The following is a 24,794-nucleotide window of genomic DNA, read 5'->3' as shown; positions in this document are numbered from 1 at the left end:
ACATTGATGGCCCTGCAGTATGAAGATGCTTGATTGTGAATGTATGTAAGGAGTGTAAACTTTGTTTGGGGTGGTATGACTGCATAATGAATGGTTTTATTTAATGACTACACCGATATTTTGGGTATATAACCTGATTTATTACTAATGTTCACATTGAAATTTATGTAAAGTGCAAGGTACAATATAAATTTTTCATACTTCGTATTTTCTTTGGAAAACTCACGGAAAAAATTAAATTGCTGATTTAACAATTCAATTGCTAAAAAAGTGACTGCAATATTTCAATGTAGATTTTACAACAAAAAAATGATACTTTAACCACCCGCGTGGTTAAATTAGCTTACAATAGTGGTTAAAGTAGCATTTTTTGGGGTAAAATCTACGTTGAAATATTGCAGTCACTTTTTTAGCAATTGAATTGTTAAATCAGCAATTCGATTTTTTTGTGTAGTTAGCGCAATTTCTTGAAAACTGGTTTGATTTTTCTTCTCTGTTAGCAGAATATTCCGTACGGATTTCAGGCTATAAATTTGGCATGTTCTTCTTCGAAAAGTTTAAATAAGAGTGGAATAATTTTGTTGGAAAAATCCCTCCAAATGTTCGTTTTGTGAACAAGAAAAGCAGAATCTCTTCGAGGGAATCTCATAGGGAACGAGTCCTCATGTTTGCGACAAAGGAAAGACACGTGACTATTCAAAGAAGGAATAAGATAAAATTCTTAGGCGGGGAATGGGAAACCGAACCCGCGGGAAACGAATTAGTCATTGCCATTTGTACTAAATTGTTCGGGTTTCGTAATAAAACAATTTGAAACTGGCATATTTTCACGGGAAAAGCAGCAACCGTGGGCTCATCGACGCCGCGGTGGAGCGGAATCAATAATCAATGATGCAGTTCTCGGCCGTAAAGTGGAAACTCTTTAAACAGTTCTTCTCTTTCAGTTTTTCTCATGTTGCCGCTTAGTATTCCTGCCCTAAATTCCTAATGTCTCATCTTTATCACTCATCCCTCGACTTTCTTATACTTTTCCACTGTTCTCTCGTTGTTCCTACACCTTTTCAATAATTTTTTCCTGTCGCGTAAACTTGAACAGAAACTGCTAACTTGGGTGAGATGGGAAAATTCGGACGCAATCTCGGCAGTTCCTTCATTTCAACGGTTATGCAATTCAGGTGTAAAAACCAACGTAATCACTATAAAAGCTTTATAGTTCTATTCAATGCCGATATAAAGCTTTCCAGCACATCATGTCTGATCACACCCATTCTGTCGTGCTGAAGAAGAACGCCGTATGAACTTTCAAGAGTTGCCAAATTTCCCCGAATAAAACATGTATTTTTGAAGACAGTTATGCACATTTTCCCTTAAAATTTTCCGATATTTTAGATTAAATTGGGAACAAAATTGTCTGAAAAATTGGAGGAAAAATAGTCAGAATTTTCCCAGTAAATTCTTTGGTTGGTAAAGGAAATATGGCAACGCCTGAAGGCTCATACGACGTTTTTCCTTAGCACGGCAGCATTGACTTGCTCCAGACCTCATTAATGACCCTGTAACAAGCACGGAACTGACCCATCGACTGAAATTTTCGACGGAACTCATCATCTAATGATGCGACAAGAAGTTCGGAATCCTCTTCTAACTTCTGGACTTAACTGGTTCCTGGTCTGCGATGCAGGATAATTGCCAAATTGATTGAGAGCGGTGATGCTGAAATAATTACGGCGACGTATCAAGTCCTAAGCATGGGGTAACAGGGTTGTGGACCGGGAGGAGAGGGGGTGCTTGTCGAAGAGGGTCGGTGGAAGGGCTTAAATGCTCCGGCGAAAGTTAAGTGAAGGGTTACGACTGAACTCCTGAAATCTGGTTTGTGGCGCCTCTTATCTTGGCGTGTTCCCTTTCAGCATTCGTAGAATTTTAATAACGTGCTTTATCTTGCATTCGGCACGGTTCTGCCGCTCGAAGCTCTTGCAAGCATTCGTCAATTTTTGTCGAACTGCACGGATTTTCCACGAGGAGTTGCCATATTGCCATCGTTGCTTGTGACGGGCCTCAAGACAAAGCATTTTTTCCTCCCGGAAAATTCTTTACTAACCTAGTTGCACTATATCTGTTAAAATACTTAAAAAAACGTAATTTTGTTTTCATAGTATACGAATAAGGAACCTTGGTGTCATTGGATATGTCGCAGGCTAAAGGACAAATCCGGTGTTTACTCGAATGCCGAGGCAAACGGTCAAACTTAATCGAAAATCTCAATTGGTCATTTGCCTAGGCATTTGAGTAAATGCCAGATTTGCTCTTATTCAGCCACAGATATATGTATACAAATAGGTTCAATGTGTTTGAAATGTTAGTTAAAGAAAAATATGACAAGAAAGTGATAAATTTAACTCAAAGTTAAAAGAAAAACTAGCTCTTCATTATGTTCCATCGAAAACCTCCCAAATACTCCGGTAACGCCATTTAAACCATATTGAGCCTTTCTGACGGGATTTTTTTTTTTTTTTTTTTTTTTTTTTTTTTTTTTTTTTTTTTAATTGTTTATTTGCCGCATTAAATTAGTACAAAGAATACATCTGACGTCTGAGAGATAACAATTCAGTAACTACTGCTATGGATACACCCTCCAGGTCTGCAAAATTGAACTTTCAGCGATAAAAAGAACATACAGATAGCAACAGCGGTAGCATATTTTTTTAATTCAATTCTAAGAAGAGATGTGGGAGGAAGTGAAGAAAATTCCAAGAACACACGTGCTCTAGGGCTCGCGGTATCAATTAATGTGTTCCAATATTATCAGGTAGGATTGGGGTCAAATGTTTGTAATATTGTGGAGAGCATGACACTCTACTCAATGGGGTGCATCAAATAATATGGGCTTGGTGTTACTATCGTTAATGGACTTAAAATTGATCGCATAGAGAAAGGGCGCAAGAGACCTCGAGAACAGATCACATCTGCACCCCTTTCTCTCTTTCTCCACAAAGAAGGAGGGATATAATCGAGTAATTGAAGATTAGGGCAGGGCCGGATTTAGGGGGTGGCCACATGGGCCGCGGCCCGTGGCGGCAAATCTTGCGATTTTTTTTTAAATTTAGATAGGTATTAAAAAAAAATCGCATTCAGAAAAAAAAATTACAAACGAGAAAAGGCGACAAAATCTCCCATTTCCTAAGAGTATAGTAATTTCTAATTTTGTCGTCTTTCGGTGATACAAGAGACTGCACCTTTAATTAGTCGAGTTAAGAGAGAAACCAAACTCGCAATTGGGCCTGGAACGGCGCGGCGCAGAGAGAAATGATGACGAGGACTTGAGATGAAAAGGAGAAGCTCTCAGCGCGGTGGTCGGCATGTAACACATAGCGCCTACAAGACTGCATAAATACTTCACGCATTGCGTCAAATACAGAGCGGTCAGCAGAAGTTGGCGTGAAACGCACAGCGCCTACAAGACTGCTTGAATACTTCACGCATTACGTAAAAAACAGTGCGGTCAGCGTGAAACGCGTAGCGCCTACTAGACTTCATGAATACTTCACGCATTGCGTCAAACACAGTGAGTTCGCAGCGGCGGAAGTTAAAATTATTAAACCACATTTATGTTTGTTCTTGCATAATTTTTACGTTCATTTCTTACAAATGGAGGGCTTTGTTAACACAGAGATTGGTTTACGGAACTTAATTTTCGCGCTAAGTTCCGTGAACTTTTGCTAGTGCTAGTAGTGTTGACAGGGCTTTCGCAAAAAATGTGCCCAACACGAATAAACGCGTCTTATGCACCCTGCTCCCTCCGGCACGTTCACTTGATGGCTTTTATTGATGTTTCAAAACGAATGAGAAGGGGGCGGCAAAATACAGGCGGTCCATGGGCGGCAAATAGGTAAATCCGGACCTGGATCAGTGCGGGAAAATTGGTCGTATTCATGGTGAAAAATACTAAGTGCAAACGAGTTGAGACAAGAAAGAACTATAAAGCGGGCATATATTATGTTTATTTGTTACACATCTTTGTTCGTTCCGGTTCAGTTACTTTGGACTATTATTTACAATCGGAAATTGCTATATTTGACTCGTATGTAAAAAAAAAACCTATCTAAAAACAAACGGCGCTTACGCTGATTCTGAAAGTAGCCAGAAACAAATCCTTTTTGCAAAATTCTGCCCAATTACACGTGGTTCCTTTCAACACAAATAGGTACGAACAAGTATGGGAAAAAGCGAATGTAAGGAGGGTAATTCTTCTTAAAAATGATTTAGGATCTTGAGAAGTGATAAATTACATTCATAAATGGAATATCCTGCGTAAGCTGCTTATCCTCCAGTGGCGTGGCGTGAATTGCGATGTATCGATTGTCATGTCATTTAAACCTATGGTAAAGAATCGCTTATTAAGGTGTTTGCTGCGAACGCCCTGTCTATCGATCCTTTTCCATAGGTTTAAATGTTATAACAATCGATATATCGCAAAGCACGCCGCGCTACTGTTATCCTCGCCTTTCAAATCTGACTTATGGACTGGAATACGACAAGATGATCAAAGCTGCGAAGGTATACGAATATAAGTGATAAATATCCGTGTGGTGACATTAACATGCGGCACGTTATCTCATTTTGTAAAAAAAAAAGAGAGAAAAAAGAAAGAAAAAAAAAACCTTTGCGAACATACAGCTTGTGTGCTCTTCTGCATGAAGCGTGAAAATATTTTTGTGCAATGGCTCTCCATCACTCTGAGAAAAAAACATCGGTTGCAGGGACTGAACTTAGGATCATAATTAGCACTGAAGTTTTCCGGTTCAGGTAAAAGAAGTTTCCAGTCATAAGAACCGATATTTGGACTGCATTTTGCAATTTGGAACTATAAATTCATGGCTCTTCTGGAAAACACTTAAATGCACAGGGAAACTAATGACACATACGTTGTTTTTAAACCTGGCTAGAATTAATAGTTCCAAATTGCAAAATGTTGTCCATTTGGTCAGCCGAACCAAATTTTGGTTTCTTTGATCAAAAAATTTTGATTACCTGAAACGGAAAAGTTATTCTTCCGTGTAAAGGGGGTCCCACATGCATAGTGCATGTAAACAATTGGGTTCATTTTTTGCTGATATTGGTTTTTTTCGGTGGAGGTGAACATGCCAAAAGTTCTATCGAGCAATTTGCCAAACAATAGACCCTCATAATCTCGAAAGAGAGCAAGGGTGGATATGGATACTGTAGCATAATTTAAATTACCTCTGGATGTATTGGTACTGCCTGTGTTGGATGTGTTGTATGTGTAAGATACGGATTTGTACGTGTTTCCACCTTTTGTACCGGAAGAGAGATCATGCTTGTCCTGTAAAACATGAATACAAAACATTCTCATTATTTTTTTGTACAAAAAAAAAGAGAACAAATTAACAAACAAATGAATGCTCGTGAGAATTCAAACCTCAACCTCTTTCAACCTAATGCATTTTTATATGCAAAAACGTGTCATTTAAACACTGTCGTGTGAAGGAGAAACGCCGTATGAGCCTTCAGACATTGTCATACTTTCTTCAATAAAAATTAAATTCACTGAGAAAATTTTGAATATTTTTCCTCGAAATTTTCAGAAAATTTAGTTCGCACTTTAATCTAAAATACTTAAAAATTCCTAGGAAAAATCTGTAAGAATTCCGTCAAAAATAAATGTTTTATCCCGGAAAATTTTGCAACTTTTGAATGCTCATACGGCGTTTTTCCTTTGCACGGCAGAACAGACCTCAATATTTTTATGTGCAAAAGTGAACCATAATTACTTGATCCCGCAACATGTGCAACTGACTTTTTCCGTTTCCGGAAAATCGGCCGTTCCCAAGAGTCCACTTCCGGTTTCACAACCGACTACGCTTCAAGTTAGCTGCGTAGAAGTTACTGCGTTTCAGGATTCGCGCGGGACTGATTAGCGATTACCGTGGCCTTTGTTGACGCTTGAATAGGGCCCTCGAAACAATCCAATCCTTATCTGAGTCCAGCATCTCGGGGCCGAAATGGAACCGCCATATAATGGATCGAGTTAATAAGAGAGGTCGGACAAAATTTGGAAACATTAAACGCTTATAACTCCGTTTATAGGAAACTTTGAGGTTCATAAAGTAGTTCTATTGGTCTCCTTGTAAAATTGTCGTCTCTTATTACTCCTGAAAGTTTAAAATGTGACGAAATAAACATCGAAAGTTGCAATATTAGTCGAAAATGTCATGCCCGATCTCTCTCTTATTATAGACTCGATCCATTGTGCGCCACCTCTCAGCTACCGACGAAGGAAATACAGCTTATCAACACGGGATTTTAATTGGAGAAACGCGATTTTTGCTCAAAGGGGCAGCTCCCGTAGGCGCCACTCATGCGCTAGGTAAAAACCACTTAGCGCTAAAGGAAACAATATGCGCGTGTGTGGTTTTTGACGGACCACATTTTTGGTCCCTCGGGCCGGATGTAACCGCGTGACTTCTTATGGAGCCCTTCATGTGCCTTTTACTCATGTCAGCATGATAGAGCACTTTCATGGTCCCTTGAGCCAAGTAGGATAACGAATTGGTATAATAAATAATACTTTAAAACTGTATGGGGCTGGACCCTAAAGCTGTGGGGCTCAGCACTACTACCCTTAGTTAGCGGTATTTTACTTAAAGTATTAGGACCTCGCGCTAAGTTGTTCTTTCCGCGTGTAATTCTGAAAAACACGTATTACTTGGACTGTATTTTGCAAAAAGGGACCACTATTTCTAGCTCGTCCATTAAAGCACCTATCCGTGGAAATTAGTGGAACATATTTTGTTTTTTTTCCAAAGACAGCCATAGAGTAACAACAGGACCGAGGATCCGAAGGCACATCTAAACTTAAGTAACTTTCATTCCAGGGTAACAAGGGGAGGGGAGGGGGAACCGAACAATACGTTACAAATTAGGAACTTGTTTTCCTCACAATTAGAAAGTAAAAATCTGACCTTCGGGTAGAGAGACCTGTCGATCTCTGCCTCTGCCAGATAAATATTACAATAAACACAATTCTAATCATTTTTTTATTTGTTTTTATTTTTATTTTTTTTTATTTTTTTTTTTACAAAAAAAAACGTAATTTCTAAAATGTGCCAGAATAATTAGTAGTTCCTTATTGCACGATAAAGTCCTCTTGCTTCAGTAAAAACTGCACTTGTCCCACTCTTCCTTCCAGCTCCTCAATTCAACTTGCAAAAACATTTGACACTGCTCCATGAGAGAGGAGTTCAGGTCGCAAAGATTTCGCTCCGCATCTGTATCCCATATCCGGTTTTTATTTGTGTAGGAACAGAGTCCCGAGTGAAATGCACTGAGGTGATACTCCAATGCTGATGCGCGGTTTCAACCCGGAACGGCTCTAAGTTCGAAGCGCGAGTATGGCTTTCAAGGAGTCGGTGGCGTTCCTTATTTGAGCATGTGACCTATATCCGGGCGGGCGGTGCGCGGCGCACAGGAGCCTGGGCCACACCGGCGAACCTTGTCCGCGCCCGACCCACGCCGGCTCAAGGCCCATCATCGCGCCCATACTCAATACCGAGTCTAACGCCCGTGCTGCTACATCGCTCTCAAAATGTTATTCCGGACGTCGAATATTCTCTTAGAATATAATAGAATATGGATATAAAGAATAAAGAATATAGTAAGAATACGTGATAAGAATGTAGATTATAGAATTTAGTAAGAATACGTGATAAGAATGTAGATTATAGAATTTAGTAAGAATAAGTAATAAGAATATAGAATATGGGATATAGGATATAGGATGTAGGATATATGTCATAGGATATAGGAAATTGATATAGAATATAGGATACAGAATTTAGAGATAATAGAATAATAGAAGTCTTTATAAGTCGAATTTCCGCCAGTGGATTTGGTCAGAGCAGTCGTGTTATTCTCATCGATTTTTACAAATCCTCAGCTGTATTTTAAAACCAAAATTTTTAAAATCTGCTCATTATTTAAAAGGTTATTGAAATTTTCGTGACAGATGGAGTGGTGAAACCTTTATGTGAGTTCAAAACTTTGAACAGGTTTAACTCTAAACTCGTCGCTCATCTAACGTAAGGGGGCATCTCGATTTCCACGTGATCCCTGTTTTCCGTATCTTTCAGGATCTAATGGATGGATTTTCAACCAAAAATAAAGTGTCCCTTTCCTAACATTTTTAAAGGATCATAATATGTTTAAGTCTGCCCAAGCGTATATCCTAAAAATTGTTTCAACATTTTTAAAGTATTAGAATGAGTATCAGTATGATAAGAATTGATGTGCTTTTTTTTATGATATTTTTTTGTTCAAAATTGTCCAAATCGAGAGTTCAATATTGCTTCTTTCTGCCATTTTTGCCCGTGATGGCTCTCCATCAAATATGCTTAAAACTAGGATTTCACAAAATTAGAATGCTCAGTCGGTCAACATCACAAATTATCCATTTAAATGCACAATCTGGCAATAACAAGGAGTAGTTGAGCAGTTTAGCGCACACGCCTATCGTCTTCGGCTCAGAGCATCTAAGCGACAAACGTGCCAATGATGGGTTTCGCCGCGCGCCGGATATTGACTCGTGATAAAGCGACTTCATTCATAAAAGAAACCGTGCGCTGTTGCGATGTTATCAATGGAGTATGGAGAATGGAGTAATGGAGCCCTCATCGGTGCTAAGCTGTCTGATGTAGGTGGGGAACTTTGAGGAATAACATTTAACAGTTTGCGTAGGCAGTGGTCAAAACGCCTAATTTGACTCTTTTCTTGTGACCTATCTGCGTTAAGGATAAATTTTGCCGGAATTTAGACCTAGAGTCTCCATTTGGAATAATTTACTTATACCTTATGTCTGTTGCAATTTGAAAATTGCGTGATAAATGGTCAATTTGGCGGCCTCTGGCAATTAGTGTGTTTTCCCTTTCACGTTTTAGACTGGACGGAGTCAAATCGTAAACTGCGTTTAGCAGACTAGACATATCTAAAAGATGATTAAAAAAAACCGAGGAGCTGTTGAATTTTAATGGAGTCTTGCGTGGTTTTGCTGAGAGCTGTTGTATTCTCATTGACGGCACCATTTTTGTCACCCTTTGCTAATTTTGTCTCCGCCCCTTTCTCTCATATGAACCCATCCTAGACTATTATACATGTAATAAAAGCTAAGCTTATTTATTAGCATTATTATAATTCGTGCACTATTACACGAATGAGTTTCAAAAGATGCAAGCAAGCATAAGGCAGCAACTTAGAACGACAATATATGAGAAATAAAAATACATAAATAAAAAACAGTAGTAGGTTGTGAGACGCCTTTCTTCTGAAATGAAACTTCTCAGAAGGTAACCGCAAAACTGCCAAACTTTATTCATGCTTTTTCAGGTCATTCACTGTCATATTCGCCGTATCATCTTAACATATTCGCGCGAAAATAATATTTCTCGTGAACCTGCCGTAAACTTCTCTTTGACGAGTGTTTTTTGAAAAGTCCTCTACGAATATCATTCAAGCAAGGCGCTTTCATCTCGTCTCTCATCCCATTCACAATTCTCCGTAACCTTTCAATCATTCTATCTTAAAGCCAATTCACGCAGAAATACTGGATCATACACAAAATGTGCTCTTATTCTGCGACTCTATATTTAAACGCCCATTCCATATCAAGCAAGAACCATATGCAGCCACATGACATTTCAATTGGAGTTAAGTTGTTTTTTGTCAGTGCGTCAACACAAAAAAGACACTCCGTCGACTCCTGACTGGTAATCCTGCCAGCCTTCAATTACTGTTTTTGGAAGCAGCGGAAATAAGACACTCACGATTTACGTCAACAAAAGTCTGTCTGAAGACCTCTTGCGAGCCGCTGAGGTAACTAATTCGCATCCGGTGACCCCTGAGTACGATTTTTTAAGATAAATATGTATTGATTCTAAGAAATAAGTTAAACAAACGTATTTAATGGCAAAACATTTTTACGATTTCATCATGCACAGTACGCTGAACTACCAGTGAAATTATTCGTATTTAAGCGCGCCTCCGGTGAGATTCTGGCTGATTCGTTCCCGGTGACATTTTGTGCTTTTATACAAGAGAATGAATGTTTCAATCAAAAATACACTGAAAAAAATAGTTCTGTTCACAAGGCTCCTGCACTTCTTTTGTAACAGTCACAGAAGCTTCCGTTATGAGGACAGAGTACTCTGTTCCCACGACCGAAGTTCTGTCCTCACAACGGAAAAATTCTGTAAGTGTAACAAAGAAACTGCAGGAGCCCTGTGAACAGAAGGTTCTGTCGTCAATAGATGTAAATAAAGCCAGCATCAACATTTTTTGGTCGAAATTTGACATAATTTACTGAGTGACGAGATTCTTAGGTAACAAAAGACAAATCCTTGAATAAACTACTATTGCTGCATGGAGAATTTTACTAGCCTACATCGATATCCAAAAGGCAAAATTAGTTACCAGTGCAGTATAAATTAATTTCAGTATCTAAAAACGTTCAGCCAGATAACGCCATAGTTTGTTCTACATATATTTCCATGGGGATAGTCATCCGTTGCTGTAGCGATTTAAACAAACGACGGCTAGCACGTGACGATTTCCCATCGCTAAAACTTCCTGCGTCCAAGTGGTTGAAAAAACTGCAAAAGTTGCTTGACGAATGCACCTAGAAGAACTCTTTTAGCTTTATGCAGTAATCAAAGTGATTTTGAGTCAACAGGTGGTGGAACCGGGTCTTACACACGCGTTAAGAGATTCTATCGAAACAACAGTCTGAATATCGAAGTTTTACTGCTCCCTTATCAGTAACTTCGATCGATAAAGCCCTATCTTGCAATATTATAATACAACCAGGTTCCTGGCTTGAAAGTAAAATGAACGTTTATACTAAAAAAAAAAAAAACAATATTACACGTAAACCCTATGAATATAGTTCCTTTTAGCATAAGTACGTCCAAATAATACCGGCCCCCGCGAGGAACTTGCAATAGGCAATGAGGCTGACCTAACATAAACAGACGGTGACCCGTGAATGCTCGGTCGTGTGGCAGGATGTGGACTTACTGTATTTGGACGTCATTAAGCAGGACGATACTGTCAAGTCGTGCTGAGGAAAAACACCGTATGATCATTCGAATGTTGCGAGATTCCTTCCGAAGAAGATTAATTTTTGAAGAAAATCATGAATCAATATTTTTAAGCAAAATTTTCTCATGATTCTTCAACATCTCCGTTTATGCTTTACGGATTAGACAGATAGCACCCCAATTAATTATGGTAGTACCCCAATAAATTAGATAACTAACCCAAATGTTGCGGTACTACCCTAACTTGAGTTGCGGTATTACCACAATTAATTAAAAATGTCCATATAATCCAACGCATTGGGGTAGTAATTTTAGGGGATAATCCCTTACACTTTTTTTTTTAGTGAAGTAATTCAGCATTATTCATCATCACAATTTTTACTAGACTTGGACAGAGATTTGGGAAAGAGATCGCTAGCGGCTCGTTCGGTATATAGCAGAAAATTCAGGAGGCTGAGCTTCACTGATGATGGTTCCAATGACCCAAAACGCGTCTGCAGTTGCCTTCCTGAATGCTCGTAACTAGTGTTGCACAAAACAGCGTATCTCTTTGAGGGAAAATAATGCTGCAACGAGTTTTTTCCCTCTGTATTGAGATGTCCAGTTTTCAGGACTTTAACACAAGTTGGCTACATTTCCAACGTACTGTCCATACTACCGTGCTAAGAAAGAACGCCGTATGAACATTCGAGAGTTGCCACATTTCCTTCGATGACTTGTTCATTTTTGAGGAAACTTATGAATATTTTCCCTTAAAATTTTCAGGACTTTTCAGTGGAATTGCGAACAAAATTATCTGAAAAATTGGCAGAAAATTGTTCATAAGTTGGCCAGGGCTGGATTTTCCTACTTGCCGCCCATGGGCCGCCTGTATTTTGCCGCCCCCTTCTCATTCGTGTTGAAACATCAATAAAAACCATCAAGTGAACGTGCCAGCGGGGGAGGGGTGCATAAGACACGTTTACTCGTGTTGAACACATTTTTTGGGAAAGCCCTGTCAACACTACTAGCAAAAGGTCACGGAACTTTGCGCGAAAGTCAAGTTTCGTAAACCTATCTTTAATAGACAAGGCCTTCCATTCATAAGAAATGAACGAAAAAATTATGAAAGAACAAACACAACATTTGGTTTAATGATTTTAACTTCCGCCGCCGCGCCGCGCCAACCGCACCGTGTTTGGTGCAATGCTTGAAGTATTCACGCAGTCTTGTAGGCGCTATGCGTTTCACGCTGACCGCACTGTGTTTGGCGCAATGCGTGAAGTATTCGTGCAGTCTTGTAGGCGCTGATATGTGTTACATGCTGATTGTCGCGCCGAGGGCTTCTCCTTTTCATCTCAAGTCCTCGTCATCATTTCTCCCTAAGTCGCGCCGTTCCAGGCCGGATTGTGTGTTTGGTTTCTCTCTTAACTCGACTAATTAAATGTGCTGTCTCTTGTAACACTGAAAGATGACAAAATTAGAAATTACTATACTCTCAGGAAATGAGAGATTTTGTAGCCTTTTCTCGTTTGTAATTTTTTTTTCTAAATCCGATTTTTTTTATACCTACATTTAAAAAAATTGCAAAATTTGCCGCCCCCTAGATTTGCCGCCATGGGCCGCGGCTCATGTGGCCACCCCCTTAATCCGGCCCTGAAGTTGACCAGAAAATTTGTGTTTTATCAAGGGAAATTTGGCAATGCCTGAAGGCTCATATGGCGTTCTTCCTTAGTGCGGCAGCATACGACTCCTGCGTCTATCGCAATCAGTTTGTTTTCGTAAGAGCTCCATGTTTCGACCAGTTCATACTCTTCGGCAAGTCCTCTATTTGAGACATGAATCTTAAAATAAACCAAGAGAGGTTATGTTCAGAAAAGAGAATAATCACAAAAAAACCTTGATATCGCACTGGACTTACCAGAAAAGTGGGTGAGGAGGATTCTGTGAGGACGGTGGTGGAGTTGGCGGGTTTCAAGTACTGGATGTCGTACTCCCGGTTCGACTCCACCAGTTTACCGTCCCTCTCCGTGGCGTGGGATCTGATTGTCTCCCTGTAGCCGCTGGCTTTGACTCCTGGTCCGTGACCGTTGGATATCCCATTTTGCTTCGTGCCCGAAATCGTTGTCTGCAGGTCCTCTAGCAACGCGTCTGAAACACGTCAAAGGCAATCAGCGCTGAATAGCAATCCATAGAATGGGTATTGGGTATTGCGTATATCGCGCTGCTGATGCGATGAGATTTAGTTGTTCGATTAAATAAGATAATAAATAATATGCCAAAGGTGCTCACTTTGATGTCTAGCCTTTGGCAATTAATGTATCATCTTATTTAATTGAATTACAGGGTGCATTATGAATATTAAACTTGATTAGTTGTTCGAGTCTTGTGCTATTGGAAACTATAATGAAATCTGGCCGTGCGTCTTCATGGAAAAAAGACTGATATGCTCGAGTACATTTTTGGTGTTCTAACTGATATTGGCATCTTCCAGAATTATGGATGCACAAGCTACAGAGTTATGGTTGATTTAACCACAATTCTTGGACTTGGGTAACTACACTCATGGCTCGTAAACATTACCTTACCGAGGAATATGGTTTTATATTAGGTAATCTACGGTCGCGGCTCTCTCTTGGTTGAAAGGAGGATCTCAAAGGCTTGACGGATCGCTACCACTTCTTGTAATCATAACTTTTTTCGATGTTTGTTTTATCCCATTCCAACGGACAAGGAATAAAAAAACTTCAAGTGAATAACCCTCAGGAGTGAAGAATTGTCAGTTTTTAAAAGTATTTTGAAAGGTTCTTCATTTTCGAAGTTCGACTATGAAAAAGTTGTATTCAGTTAGAAGTTCTCAAGTGGAGGAGTATGCATGCACTTGCTTAAAACGTGTAAAAGAACAACCATACATCGAACTTACCCAGGTTATTTTCTGGTGAATTATGATTGAACCGAACTGCTGACGTCATCCTGAAACAAACAAATATAAGGAAACTTTAAAATTGGATAAAAAAGATACATACACGGCTCACATATCATGACAAAATGACAACAGAAAACATTGCAAACATTGCACAGAGCAGTAACATTGATAATCCAAAGATCGCAACTCATTAGGAAGTTCAGATTAGTATTGATAACTGTCAAGTTAAAAAAAGCGAGATCGTATCAGACATGATCGTATCTGACAGATCTTGAGGGTTGGAAGGACAATTGTGCACGATACCATGACCAAGCAGTTGGTATGGTATATGGGCATGTGCAGTGAATGGTCGATACGATTGCCAAAAAAGGGTTTGGAATGGGTTCCTGCAATAAGGGTCGTAGAAGGTGCGTAGCTGAAAGCTGGATAGATGACATCCAAAAAAGATGGAGAATTTCTAGCCTCCAGAAAATCTCTAACTCAAAGATTTCAGTGGTGGTTAGCCACAGCGCTCTGGTGTGCTATAAAAGCGATTAACACATATGTTTATAAAAAAATCGGAACCAATTGTGCATGACATATGTATATTTAAATTACCTACCTGTTCACAGGAATCCACAACAGACATGCTGCTTTTGAAATGAACAAATAAGAGGGGAAAAATGTTCATTTTCATAAAAAAATGTCCATTAAGAGATGATTAATGAGAGAGTTAACACTAGGCTGACCCTCGCGGATAGAAGGATGATATTTTCAAAGTTTTTTCGGCTTTTATGCTCAAACCTGATCAAAAACACTGAAAAAAAGATTGGTAGAATTTACCATTCCTTCACACTGTATTTTGCACAGCGTGAAGGAATGGTAAATTCTGCCAATCTTCAAGTCGATTCTGCCAGAGTCGATTGTACCAGTATGTGGTAATCCCCAGTACCAGTACCAGTATGTGTGTGTACCTTTCCTCTGGCAGAATTGACTATAAATTCAGTCTGTGTGAAATACAGCGTGAAGGAATGGTAAATTCTACCAATCCTCATATTTAGTGAAGGAACCCAAAAAATTACTCCTACAAATTTACACCGAAATAGGATACTCTTCGTCATCCCAATGGATCACGTAATGAGCAAGGACCATTTGCGTAATAGTCCTTTTAGTGCATCTGTGAATGAAACATTTACGCGTGACAAGCATTTACTCTAATTGGTTCAGTTGGGTCGAGTAGTTCAAAACTGTGTTATGTTTCGGATAACAAACGGGTTTTCGGAAACGCAGAAAGAGCCCGCGCAAATTGAAGGTAAAGAATTAACAGAGACGTAACAAGAAAATGAAGGCTAATTTTAGCGGACCAGATGATTCTGACGGATTTCGTGGAGTCTGACCCATTTGCCGGCCGGAATAGGGTCACTGCTCGAAATAACATTTCCCACTCAGGTTGTCACATCGCGAGGTATGTATGAATGCATTATAGTCCCGCTGTGAAGTCTCTACTACATCCGCAATGAATTTGAATTTTGAAAATGACATTCAATTCTAAAGATCATCTTTGCGAGGGGCACGTCCGTGAAAAAAAATATATATTTTTTCAGTGGCTGCATAGTCGACATCGACAATCAGAAGTCACAAATTACGGACTTTCAGAATTCATTTGAGATCCGTTGAATCTTGTAAGTCCAAGTTGTGTACACTTGGCAACATGACTGTATGTTTTTTCGGTTATTTTTTATTCTTTTATAATTGACTGAATTGATAATTATTTTAAAATGAAATTGAGATTAAAATAAGAATTGACTAAAATTAATATTACGATCAGCATCTCAGACTTACTACAATTTTTATTTTAATTTTGGTCATTTACAAGGAAAATCCATTCTATTCGCCTACAATTCTAGTTCAGAAAAATACAACAAAAAGAACCATAAACCACAAAAAATTGAAACAAAAGCTGTTTAGAATGAACGTATCTCCAAATTATTCCGTTTCAAAAGATGACACATGAAAAATCGAGCTTAAATTGTCGAATAAAGTGTTTTGATATGTTGCAAACTTACCCGTAAAGTTCATTTTTTTATGGAGAAAAACCAAAGTATTTTCGATGAAAATAAGAAGTCAAGCTCCGAAATTTCAAAATATCTCTTCGCTTAAAAATAATTATCGAGATTCATCAAGAAGATGACAATAAACGCGGAAATTTTGAGAGCCCACAGTCATGATTCTTAGGATTCTTCAGTTCCACTTTTGACATGCAATGCTTAAAAAAAAAAACAAAAAAAAACACAGTAGCAGGGAAGAGCTTAATCGACAGACAAAAGTGGCAACGACAACGACTACCCCACACTGACACGAAGATCAGTCAGTATTATTTTTCCAGCTTTTGTTTCATCTCACTCTTGTTTTCCCGCCAAAATTTTCAGTGACTGACAACGCTGCCGTGTATCCGAGTTTTTTCCCGGTTGCCCGTCCATTCGATTTACAGTTCGTTGACGTTGAAGTGCACCACTCGGAGGATATCAGCCAAGTAGGCCGATACTTTCAATATTTCCCCTTTTGCCCTGTGCCTCCGTGAGGGAGAGGGGAAATTGGGAACATGGAAAATTTACAGGAAAAAAAAAAAACACACGCAACAAACGGACAGATGCCATTCATCCATCGGTACGAACAGAGAATCAAACTTGGCAAAATATTCAGGTGCAAGTTGATCTGAGCCGTCTTCGGTGGGAATTTTTATATCTAGATACCGGAAAGAATTGGACTGTTACAACATTACACCCATATGGATCGGTATATTTCAAAACCAGGTATTATACCTAGGATTTTTTGCAAGAACTTTACACCGGCTTCTTTAAAATACTTCATCATTGATTTGTTTTTTTTATGAACTTAGACCTCTTGTGCTCCGATTTGATGATCCTGATGCAATCAGTAATGTAAGAAATATTTGCTACAGACTTTGGGTCTTTTCGCATCGGGCTATGTATTAACCATAGGTTGTTTTAAATTTCTGACTGCATGAACTTCTGACTTTTTCAAACTCTTCAGCAAACAAGTTAAAATATGTTAAGATGCACGCTCAAATTTTTGCTGAAGTGACCATGAAACGGCTTTGCCGCATTCGACTTTCTTGGATCAAACGCAGTCCACATTTAGGACGGGCAAGTTGTGATACATTTAAATAACCAGAGTATTATTCGGAAAATAGACAATGTCGCGTTAATAAGCAGTAATAATGTATACTTCATCCGCATAATAGGCAGCGCTGGAAATAAGTTACGGTGTAGGAGAAACAAAGCAAAGCGCTCTCAGTTAGTGTCCAATGCGACGAAGCTGTACAAGCATTTTAACTCCCGGATACAACTATTCGAACTCTACAGATGTCCGCGTTGCATACGCACGAAAGCGAAGGCGTTTTGACTGTCCAGTGTCCAGGCCCTCACAACTTCACCCACGGCCCGCACCCTAGGGTGAGGCGCTAAAGACAGGCTTTACCGCGAGACTCCAAAATGGCAGAGCGTTTTCCAGAATCCACGCCCACGCAAGTTTACGCACACTATTAGACTGCGACAGAAGATCCGAAATTTTGATTCTTCCATTTGCTTTACGTGTAAAAGTGACGTCAGACGATCTTCCATCGCAGTCTTGAAATAGGTAAACTTATTTGGCGTCGATTTTAACTCCTAGGCACGAATATGGCTCCATACAGACGTATAGGATGTGCGTATGTTTTGGGCTTCAGTTTAGATATCACGATGCACCGAAAAAAAAAGTGAAGTTGATTTGGATTACATTTTGCAATAAGGAACCACGATTTCTGGCCCATTTCATAAACAACATACATGCTATTGGTTTCCCTACGCAGATATGTGCTTTTATGGGAGAGCCAAAGGTAGTGGTTCCTTCTTGCAAAATGTAATCCATTTAACATTCTGGATGTAAAAAGAGTGTGAGAGAACTTATGAAATGCTGAATTACCCGCTAAAGCAGTTACCAAAGCAACGTCATGGTGTAAAACTAACTGCTGTGGCGGACAATTCAGCATTTTAAAAGTTCTTACACACTTTGATTACGTCTAGAATGTAAAATTAACTTCAACTTTTCTTCGGTGTGTGCTGAGCATGAATTGTAGCAGGGCCGGAATTAGGGTGTGGCCACATGGGCCGCGGCCAATGCCCATGGCGACAAATTTTGTAATATTTTAAAATATAGATTTAAAAAAAATCGGATTCAGAAAACGAGAAAAGGCGAAAAAACCTCTCATCCCTAGAGAGTATAGTAATTTCTAATTTTGTCGTATTTCGGTGATACAAGAGACAGCACCTTTCATTTGTCAAGTTAAGAGAGAAAACAAACAAGCAATTTGGCCTGGGGTGGCGTGGCGCAGACAGCAATGATGACGAGAGGACTTGAAATGGAAAGAAGAAGCCCTCGGCACGGCGGTCGGCATGTAACACACATTAGCGCCTACAAGAGTGCATGAATACTTCACGCACTGCGTCAAACACAGTGCGGTCAGCAGCCGTCGCGCGTCAGTGTGAAACGCATAGCGCCTACAAGACTGTAGGAATACTTCATGCATTGCGCAAAACGTAGTGCGGTCAGCGCGGCGGCAGAAGTTAAAATTATTAAACTACATTTATGTTTGCTCTTTCATAACATTTTCGTTCATTTCTTATACATGGAAGGCCTTGTCTACATAGAGATAAGTTTACGGAACTTAACTTTCGCGCAAAGTTCCGTGAAATTTTGCTAGTGTTGACACGGCTTTCACAAAAAATGTGCCCAACACGAGTTACGCATTTTATGCTCACTCACCTTTCTTCCGGCACGTACCATTCGTATTCTCATAATATGCAATACGTCGGTAAATATGTAACTTAACAAGCCTAAATACACGTGTACGTATATGATTTCCGAGGTATGCACTGGAGAAACTTCAATCCGATGGAGTCTAATAAAAATCTAAGTGAACATTACATTATTCTGCTATTTCCCTTCTGAAATGTCGGCCGCGTCTGGTTTAATTTAATCTGCTCCAAGTCGCAAGTTTTTCTCCAAGGGTCGTAGCACATCCGGACATTATGTTTTTCTCCGTCGCTCGCGCCCCTCGACGAAGCGCCACTTGAGTATCGGCCGATTTTAATTACTTCGCGAGGATTAACTCCCAATTCATACAACCTTATTATTAATTACTTTGCGCTCGCTCGGCTAAACATCCGCTGGAGAGGGCGGGGCCTCTGCCACCCGGGGGGAGGGGGATGGCTTTGCTAATAATACCGAGGCGCGTATTTGCGTTGTTTTTGTTGGCAAGATCCTCAAGTTCTAGGACGCATCCCGACGCAAGTTTTACTCTCGTTTTGGCGCCCCCCTCTCCCCGCTGTGGCTCCTTCCCCCGTGCAACCTGTGCTTCATTCCGTCGCGTTTTAATTATTTTAATCGGATAATGCGACGGCGATAATTAAATCGGCTCACTCTCGTGAGTAGAAGTGGCCGTGCCTATGATGCCGTCCGAAGGAAAAACGGAGTTGGACATCCGAGTGTTGCCGAATTTACTCTGATGAGGATCGAACCTTAGTCGTATTTTGTTCGAAACAACAAATTGTTTCTGTTTTTTTTTGTCTTGTTTCTTTTGCGTGATTCTGAACAGCCAATGAGAAAGCGAATTCCAATTTTAGGTTAGAAAACAGCATTGTCCTGGGCAACATCATAAAAGCGACTTGCCTCTGAGAACGTTCCAGTTGTTGTACAACAATGTTGCTGTAGGGGTTCCCAAATTTGGCGCGCGAAAATAAGCTCCGCTCCCACAACACAAAACAACTTCTAATAAAACGCGATTGTTGCTTGTTTTCCCAGCATGTTGCGAGTGTTGCCTCCAAACAAAATACGACTCTTTTTCAGGATCCAGGTATGTTTTTCTTGGATGTTCCGCGCAAGGGGTCACTAATCTATGAACGAATTTTGACTTGGAGATACATTTTACTGAGGACGAATTACGCACAGAAACAATGCAGAACAAGAGAAAATTACTTAAAAAGCGAAAAATACGAAGTTCAAAAAGCGGATCTTTTCCGCAAGTTTAAAACGCCCCAGTTTCGCACCGAACCGAATGATGCCATCCGTCACCAATCAGAAGCGAGCACGGGTTTCTACGGATTCCGTCAACGTATTTCTATTCCTCATCATATATCAATGCAATTTAGGAAAGTCGAAACTGTACCTTCAGAATCAAAGAATCAAATCTCATTCATAATATTTATTGTCCATCCAATATCTATGGCTCCAAAAATACGCAGCAAATCACCACGTGTAATTTACTCACCTGGACTTTCAGAATATTAAATAAAAAACACAAGGTTAAGTGACAATTCTATGTTTTAGGGTATCAAGGGTTTTCATTAAAGTATTCGGTCATTTTTTTTAAAAAATCAATGTTGGTACTTTTGACCCATATTCTTCAATGCGCTAAAAACAAGTTAGAGAGTAACATGAGCTCGGAACTTCTTTAGATATATGTTTCCAGAAATCTCGCAGTCAAGTTTTAGCATTCATTCACCTGTTCTTTTACTCGTTTGAAAGGAAGTGAGTGATCAATTTGAGGCAGTGAAGCGTCCCGTCTCAGACAGGGCATATCATAGCTTTGGAACGGATTTAGACATCAAGCTGGGGAATGGAAATCGGTGACAAAACGCTTCAGCGATGACAGGGTGCATCACCAAGAACTGACATTCGTATCCCTACTGGCACTGGCTCGTGTGCCACGTCGTCATTTCCTTTTTATGACAACATTTTTTAAGATATCTTTGGGTGAAATAAATATACGAGTACCCAGATATTCGCTCGTCAATTATCATGCTGATGGAGCTTGTGTTGATCCGCGAAATTGAATAAGAACTTGCGCGTTGACAATGCTTGGATGTTGCTCTCTGAAATGGACGGAGTTGAGCCGAAAAGAGCTATCTTCATTGTGCCTTAAGCCCTGAGACCCTCTAGAATACATGCATGACTGGGTTTACGTCACAGTAAGAATAGTTCCCTCTGTTTTAAAACCGCTCAAATATTTTTTCTGCTCGTGTGCCGCGCCGGGAACGCTCGAAGCGACAACATAACATTGAGCACCCACGTGGTATGGAGCCAATTTAAACTTCGGCGGTTATGGAAGTATCACTGTCCAGCTTTTGATCGGTGATTACACACTGAGATCACTGAGAGGAGGACAGTGGGCAGACGAAGAGCGCTTACGAAATCCTCTACTCGGGAAAAATATCAAGCAGATCTCGTGTGCTTCGTTTGCAAGGAATATGCTCGCCTACTGTACTTCTCCAAGGCTCATTGAGTGAGGGCTAGTCTCCTCTGGTGTTTTCGGGCGATTAATTGGACGAATTCAACCGGAATCAGCTTAACTTTATTTTTCGCGAAATCAGTTTCGCTAATGTTTTATTTTTTCGGCCAAAAACTGAACAACATATCGCCTTGCCGATTTTTTTGGACTTCCGTTATATGACTGCAGAATATACACGCAAAATTTCAAAGCGGAATTTTGTTTTTCGTCTTTAAAAAGAATAAAATGTGAGAGAGTGGACCAATGGACAAGGTACGAAGTCAAGCATTCGGATACATATTTCTCAACCAAAATTTAACGCAGAACACAATTTGCGCAATGAAAATTACTGAAATTGACTCCTTACCAAGATATTTAATGTTTCTTGACGCGTAAATTCAAACCTCCCGCTTATGAAAACACAATGGTCTTCGTACTTACGTCCGATCACAAACAAACGTTGCCGTGACAGTCTATGCGATATGAAAATATGGCAATCTCAATCTTGACGCTTTGGCTCAGCTACAGTAAATTGTTTACACTTTGAACAATGAAGGGTTGGAAATGAACAATGTTTGATTAAGAAGCCCGCCAAAACCGGTGGAGAGCGCGATTAGACTCACGTGGATTATTGTGTGTTTTGTGACCGGGCTCTCGTAACCAATGTAAAATTGGACGTGTTTCTGTCAAAAAGACCCTCCACTAGTATCTTGACAATGGTGGAAGCTTTTACTTTCAGGACTTCAGCATTAAACTGTTGACCTACCTACATGGTTGGTGGTTGATACCGCGTCGGCAGTTCCGTTTTGTAAACAAACCGAAGTTTGGGAAACTTATTAGGCTCATGACGTCACCCGAAGCTCATCATCCACCAAGTAGGTAGGTCAACAGTCGAAAAAGAGTGATGACTGTTGCTCCTTTTTAATTGTCCTTAAGGAAGTGTTGAATCACCGAGAGTTAAAGCTTCCATCCGTCGCAAATACGTCAGTGGAGGGTCTCTTGTCTCAAGGCGCAACACACAGGAGAGGAACTAACAACTGAAATGCATTTCAGAACTTCCTTAGGTTACTCCTTAAAAAAAGGGGGGGGGGGCTGTAACCACAAGTAGGAAGTTTCGCCCGTGACCAGGAGCCTAGAGCTGTGTGTCTCCATTTGTACCTGCTATCACCGCAACGTAATTTCCCTCTGCTCACCGATGCCCGGTTATAAATCAGCGTCCCGGGGGAACCGATGACTGTTGCGCGTCGCGTGTGAATCGGTTGAATCACCCAGTTACAGAAATAGCCGCGTCTTTCGTTGGGCTTTCGTCTCGCGCCATATGACAGACTGCGTTTTTTGAGTCAAGGACACCGCGCCGGCCCGACCGCAGCCGCAGCGCACGCCGCGCGGTGCACGCACTCCCGCATGGCGCCGCGACGCCCCCGCCTCACGTCGACGCCATCGGTTCCGGCTGTCAATCTTCCGCCGAGCCGCGTCCCTGCGCCGGCCGAACTTGCACCTCACGGTGAAAGCCCAAAAAATTTGTTCGGATTTACTTTATCTGCATGTAAACTACGAATTGTTTACACATCAGCTGGCTGATGGTTGAAATTGATAGACAAAGTTGTGGACAAAGAAGAGAAATATATGGACATGGAGGGATCCTATTGGTGTGACATGCAACGCGATTTCCAGCAGCTATCAAAGTATAGACATCATAGTTATCTGTTAAATTACTCTGTGATTACGTTTCTGTGCTATCTCATTGATTGATGAATTTATCGGTTAAACATTGGGAATAAACAAACAAAAATGAGGATTCCTATTGGCGGAAGCGAGTGGTTGCAACAGACAAGGGAGGTAGGTAATAGACTTACTAACGGTACCCCACGAGGGACCCTGAAGTTTGTCCACCATTCAGCCCCTTAGTCTATAAGAACTACCCATTTCAACCAACAGGATCACTCCTTGCTCCCTATTTCTTCTTTGACTATCGCTTTGTCTATCAATCTCAACAATCAGCGAGCAGTCGATTTTGACCTTTTTTTTTATAACAAAGTATTTTATTCTGCGTAAGGTTTTGATGAGGTGACTTATCTTAAGATGCTTTAATCCTCACCTTGCCCATAGGCGGATGCAGATACTTCAAACAGGGAGGGGGGCTGTCAAAAGGGGGTGACGAGGGTTACTTCCAGAAAATTGTCGACATTTTCTAATTTTCTAAAATATAATAATCAGTTTGAGTCACTTTCGTAATGACTACTTATCAAAAATAAGCGCCCTCCCATCTTATTTCCTCCGATCCTTCATCTTTCTTTCCTCTCATTGTCTCCCTTACTCTCCGGACGAGCGGGGGTGGGGATAGCGTGAACCCTCCAGACTGTTGCTGTCAGGAGAGTAACCATCACATTTTTCTGTTTCTCTAGAGTGGAATCTCTTAAAGGACTCTCAGAAACGAATTTGGGAAAAATTCCTACTTAGAGAGAAAAACAAACTGAAAAGTTATCACTGTGTAACGATATAAACGGCTCAATGATCCGTCTAATTTGTAAAAAATAACCGGTACTCGAAACAGCAAATCGAGCTGAAACATCGAGTCGTAAGTGTGCCGTCTGGTTTAAAATTGTAAGATAGTGCTGAAACCTGCCAAGTACCTACTTATTACGGACGGTCACAATGAGCTTCTACGTAGCCAGTTTTTAATGTTCGTTTCTTCCGTGACGACAATGAGCACTGGGTAAAACCCTAACTGGCCGCCCTCCAGGATTCCTAGTAACAAACTGAAAGTTTCTCTCGATTTTGGGAAAGATCGCTCTCCATCTTACTCACATTAAATAGGAGGAATTATTTGCCGGAGAGGAAAGACGGATAAATTTCACGCTTTATTCTTCGGAAGTTCGACTGAGTTTTGAACTTTTTTAAAGAGCTCTGCACTTCTTTGGCGCGACTCCAGTTGCAAGTTGATGTCCGATCCCGTTCAACAAGATTCTGCAATAAATCTCGTGGCTGATATGAAGTCATCTGCATGCTGTCAAAGACGGTATTTTATCCGGATTTAGGTGGATTTTTTGTGCGGAATCCCGTCGCCTCTGTGATATAAGGACATTAATCCTAAAAGCAAGAAGTTATACATATGAACAATTTCTGTCACGCTATGAAGGAACAACGTTGGAGCCTTGCAACGTTGTTAAATCTCTTTCCATAAAAATCTAATTTCCTCAAGAATGAATGCATATTATTCTTGGATTTTTTTACAGAATCATATTCACAATTTAATCTAAAATATCTGCTAATTTCAAATACAAATATTCATACCGTTCCTCCAGAATAAATATTTCATAAGAAGCAATTTAGGGGTTCAGAATGTTCGTAATACAATTTTCAATAGCATGACAAAATACTGCCGTGCTAAGAAACAACATCGTATGAGCTTTCGGACCTCACCCAATTTCCTTCGTCGAAATGCAGGTTATCTATAAAACTTTTGCGTAGTTTCCTT

The 24,794-nt window shown here is 40.2% G+C and overlaps 1 protein-coding gene across 4 annotated transcripts in view; it reads right to left on the bottom strand.

The window, feature by feature from the left end:
* Positions 1-24,794, bottom strand: part of LOC109029951 (uncharacterized) — a 95,003-nt gene that overhangs the window by 18,602 nt on the left and 51,607 nt on the right. For all 4 annotated transcript variants that reach the window (XM_019040676.2, XM_019040675.2, XM_019040677.2 and 1 more), the window contains 3 exons: positions 14,008-14,057; positions 13,006-13,235; positions 5,239-5,341 (listed from right to left, as the gene is read on the bottom strand). In XM_019040676.2, coding sequence (XP_018896221.2) covers positions 5,239-5,341; positions 13,006-13,235; positions 14,008-14,056 — 382 coding nt within the window. In that variant the 5' untranslated portion in view covers position 14,057. The remainder of the gene's footprint in view (positions 1-5,238; positions 5,342-13,005; positions 13,236-14,007; positions 14,058-24,794) is intronic.

The sequence above is a fragment of the Bemisia tabaci genome, chromosome 3 (genome assembly GCF_918797505.1).
Source record: "Bemisia tabaci chromosome 3, PGI_BMITA_v3".
Lineage (NCBI taxonomy): Eukaryota > Metazoa > Arthropoda > Insecta > Hemiptera > Aleyrodidae > Bemisia > Bemisia tabaci.
This window is presented reverse-complemented; position numbering and strand designations above follow the sequence as displayed.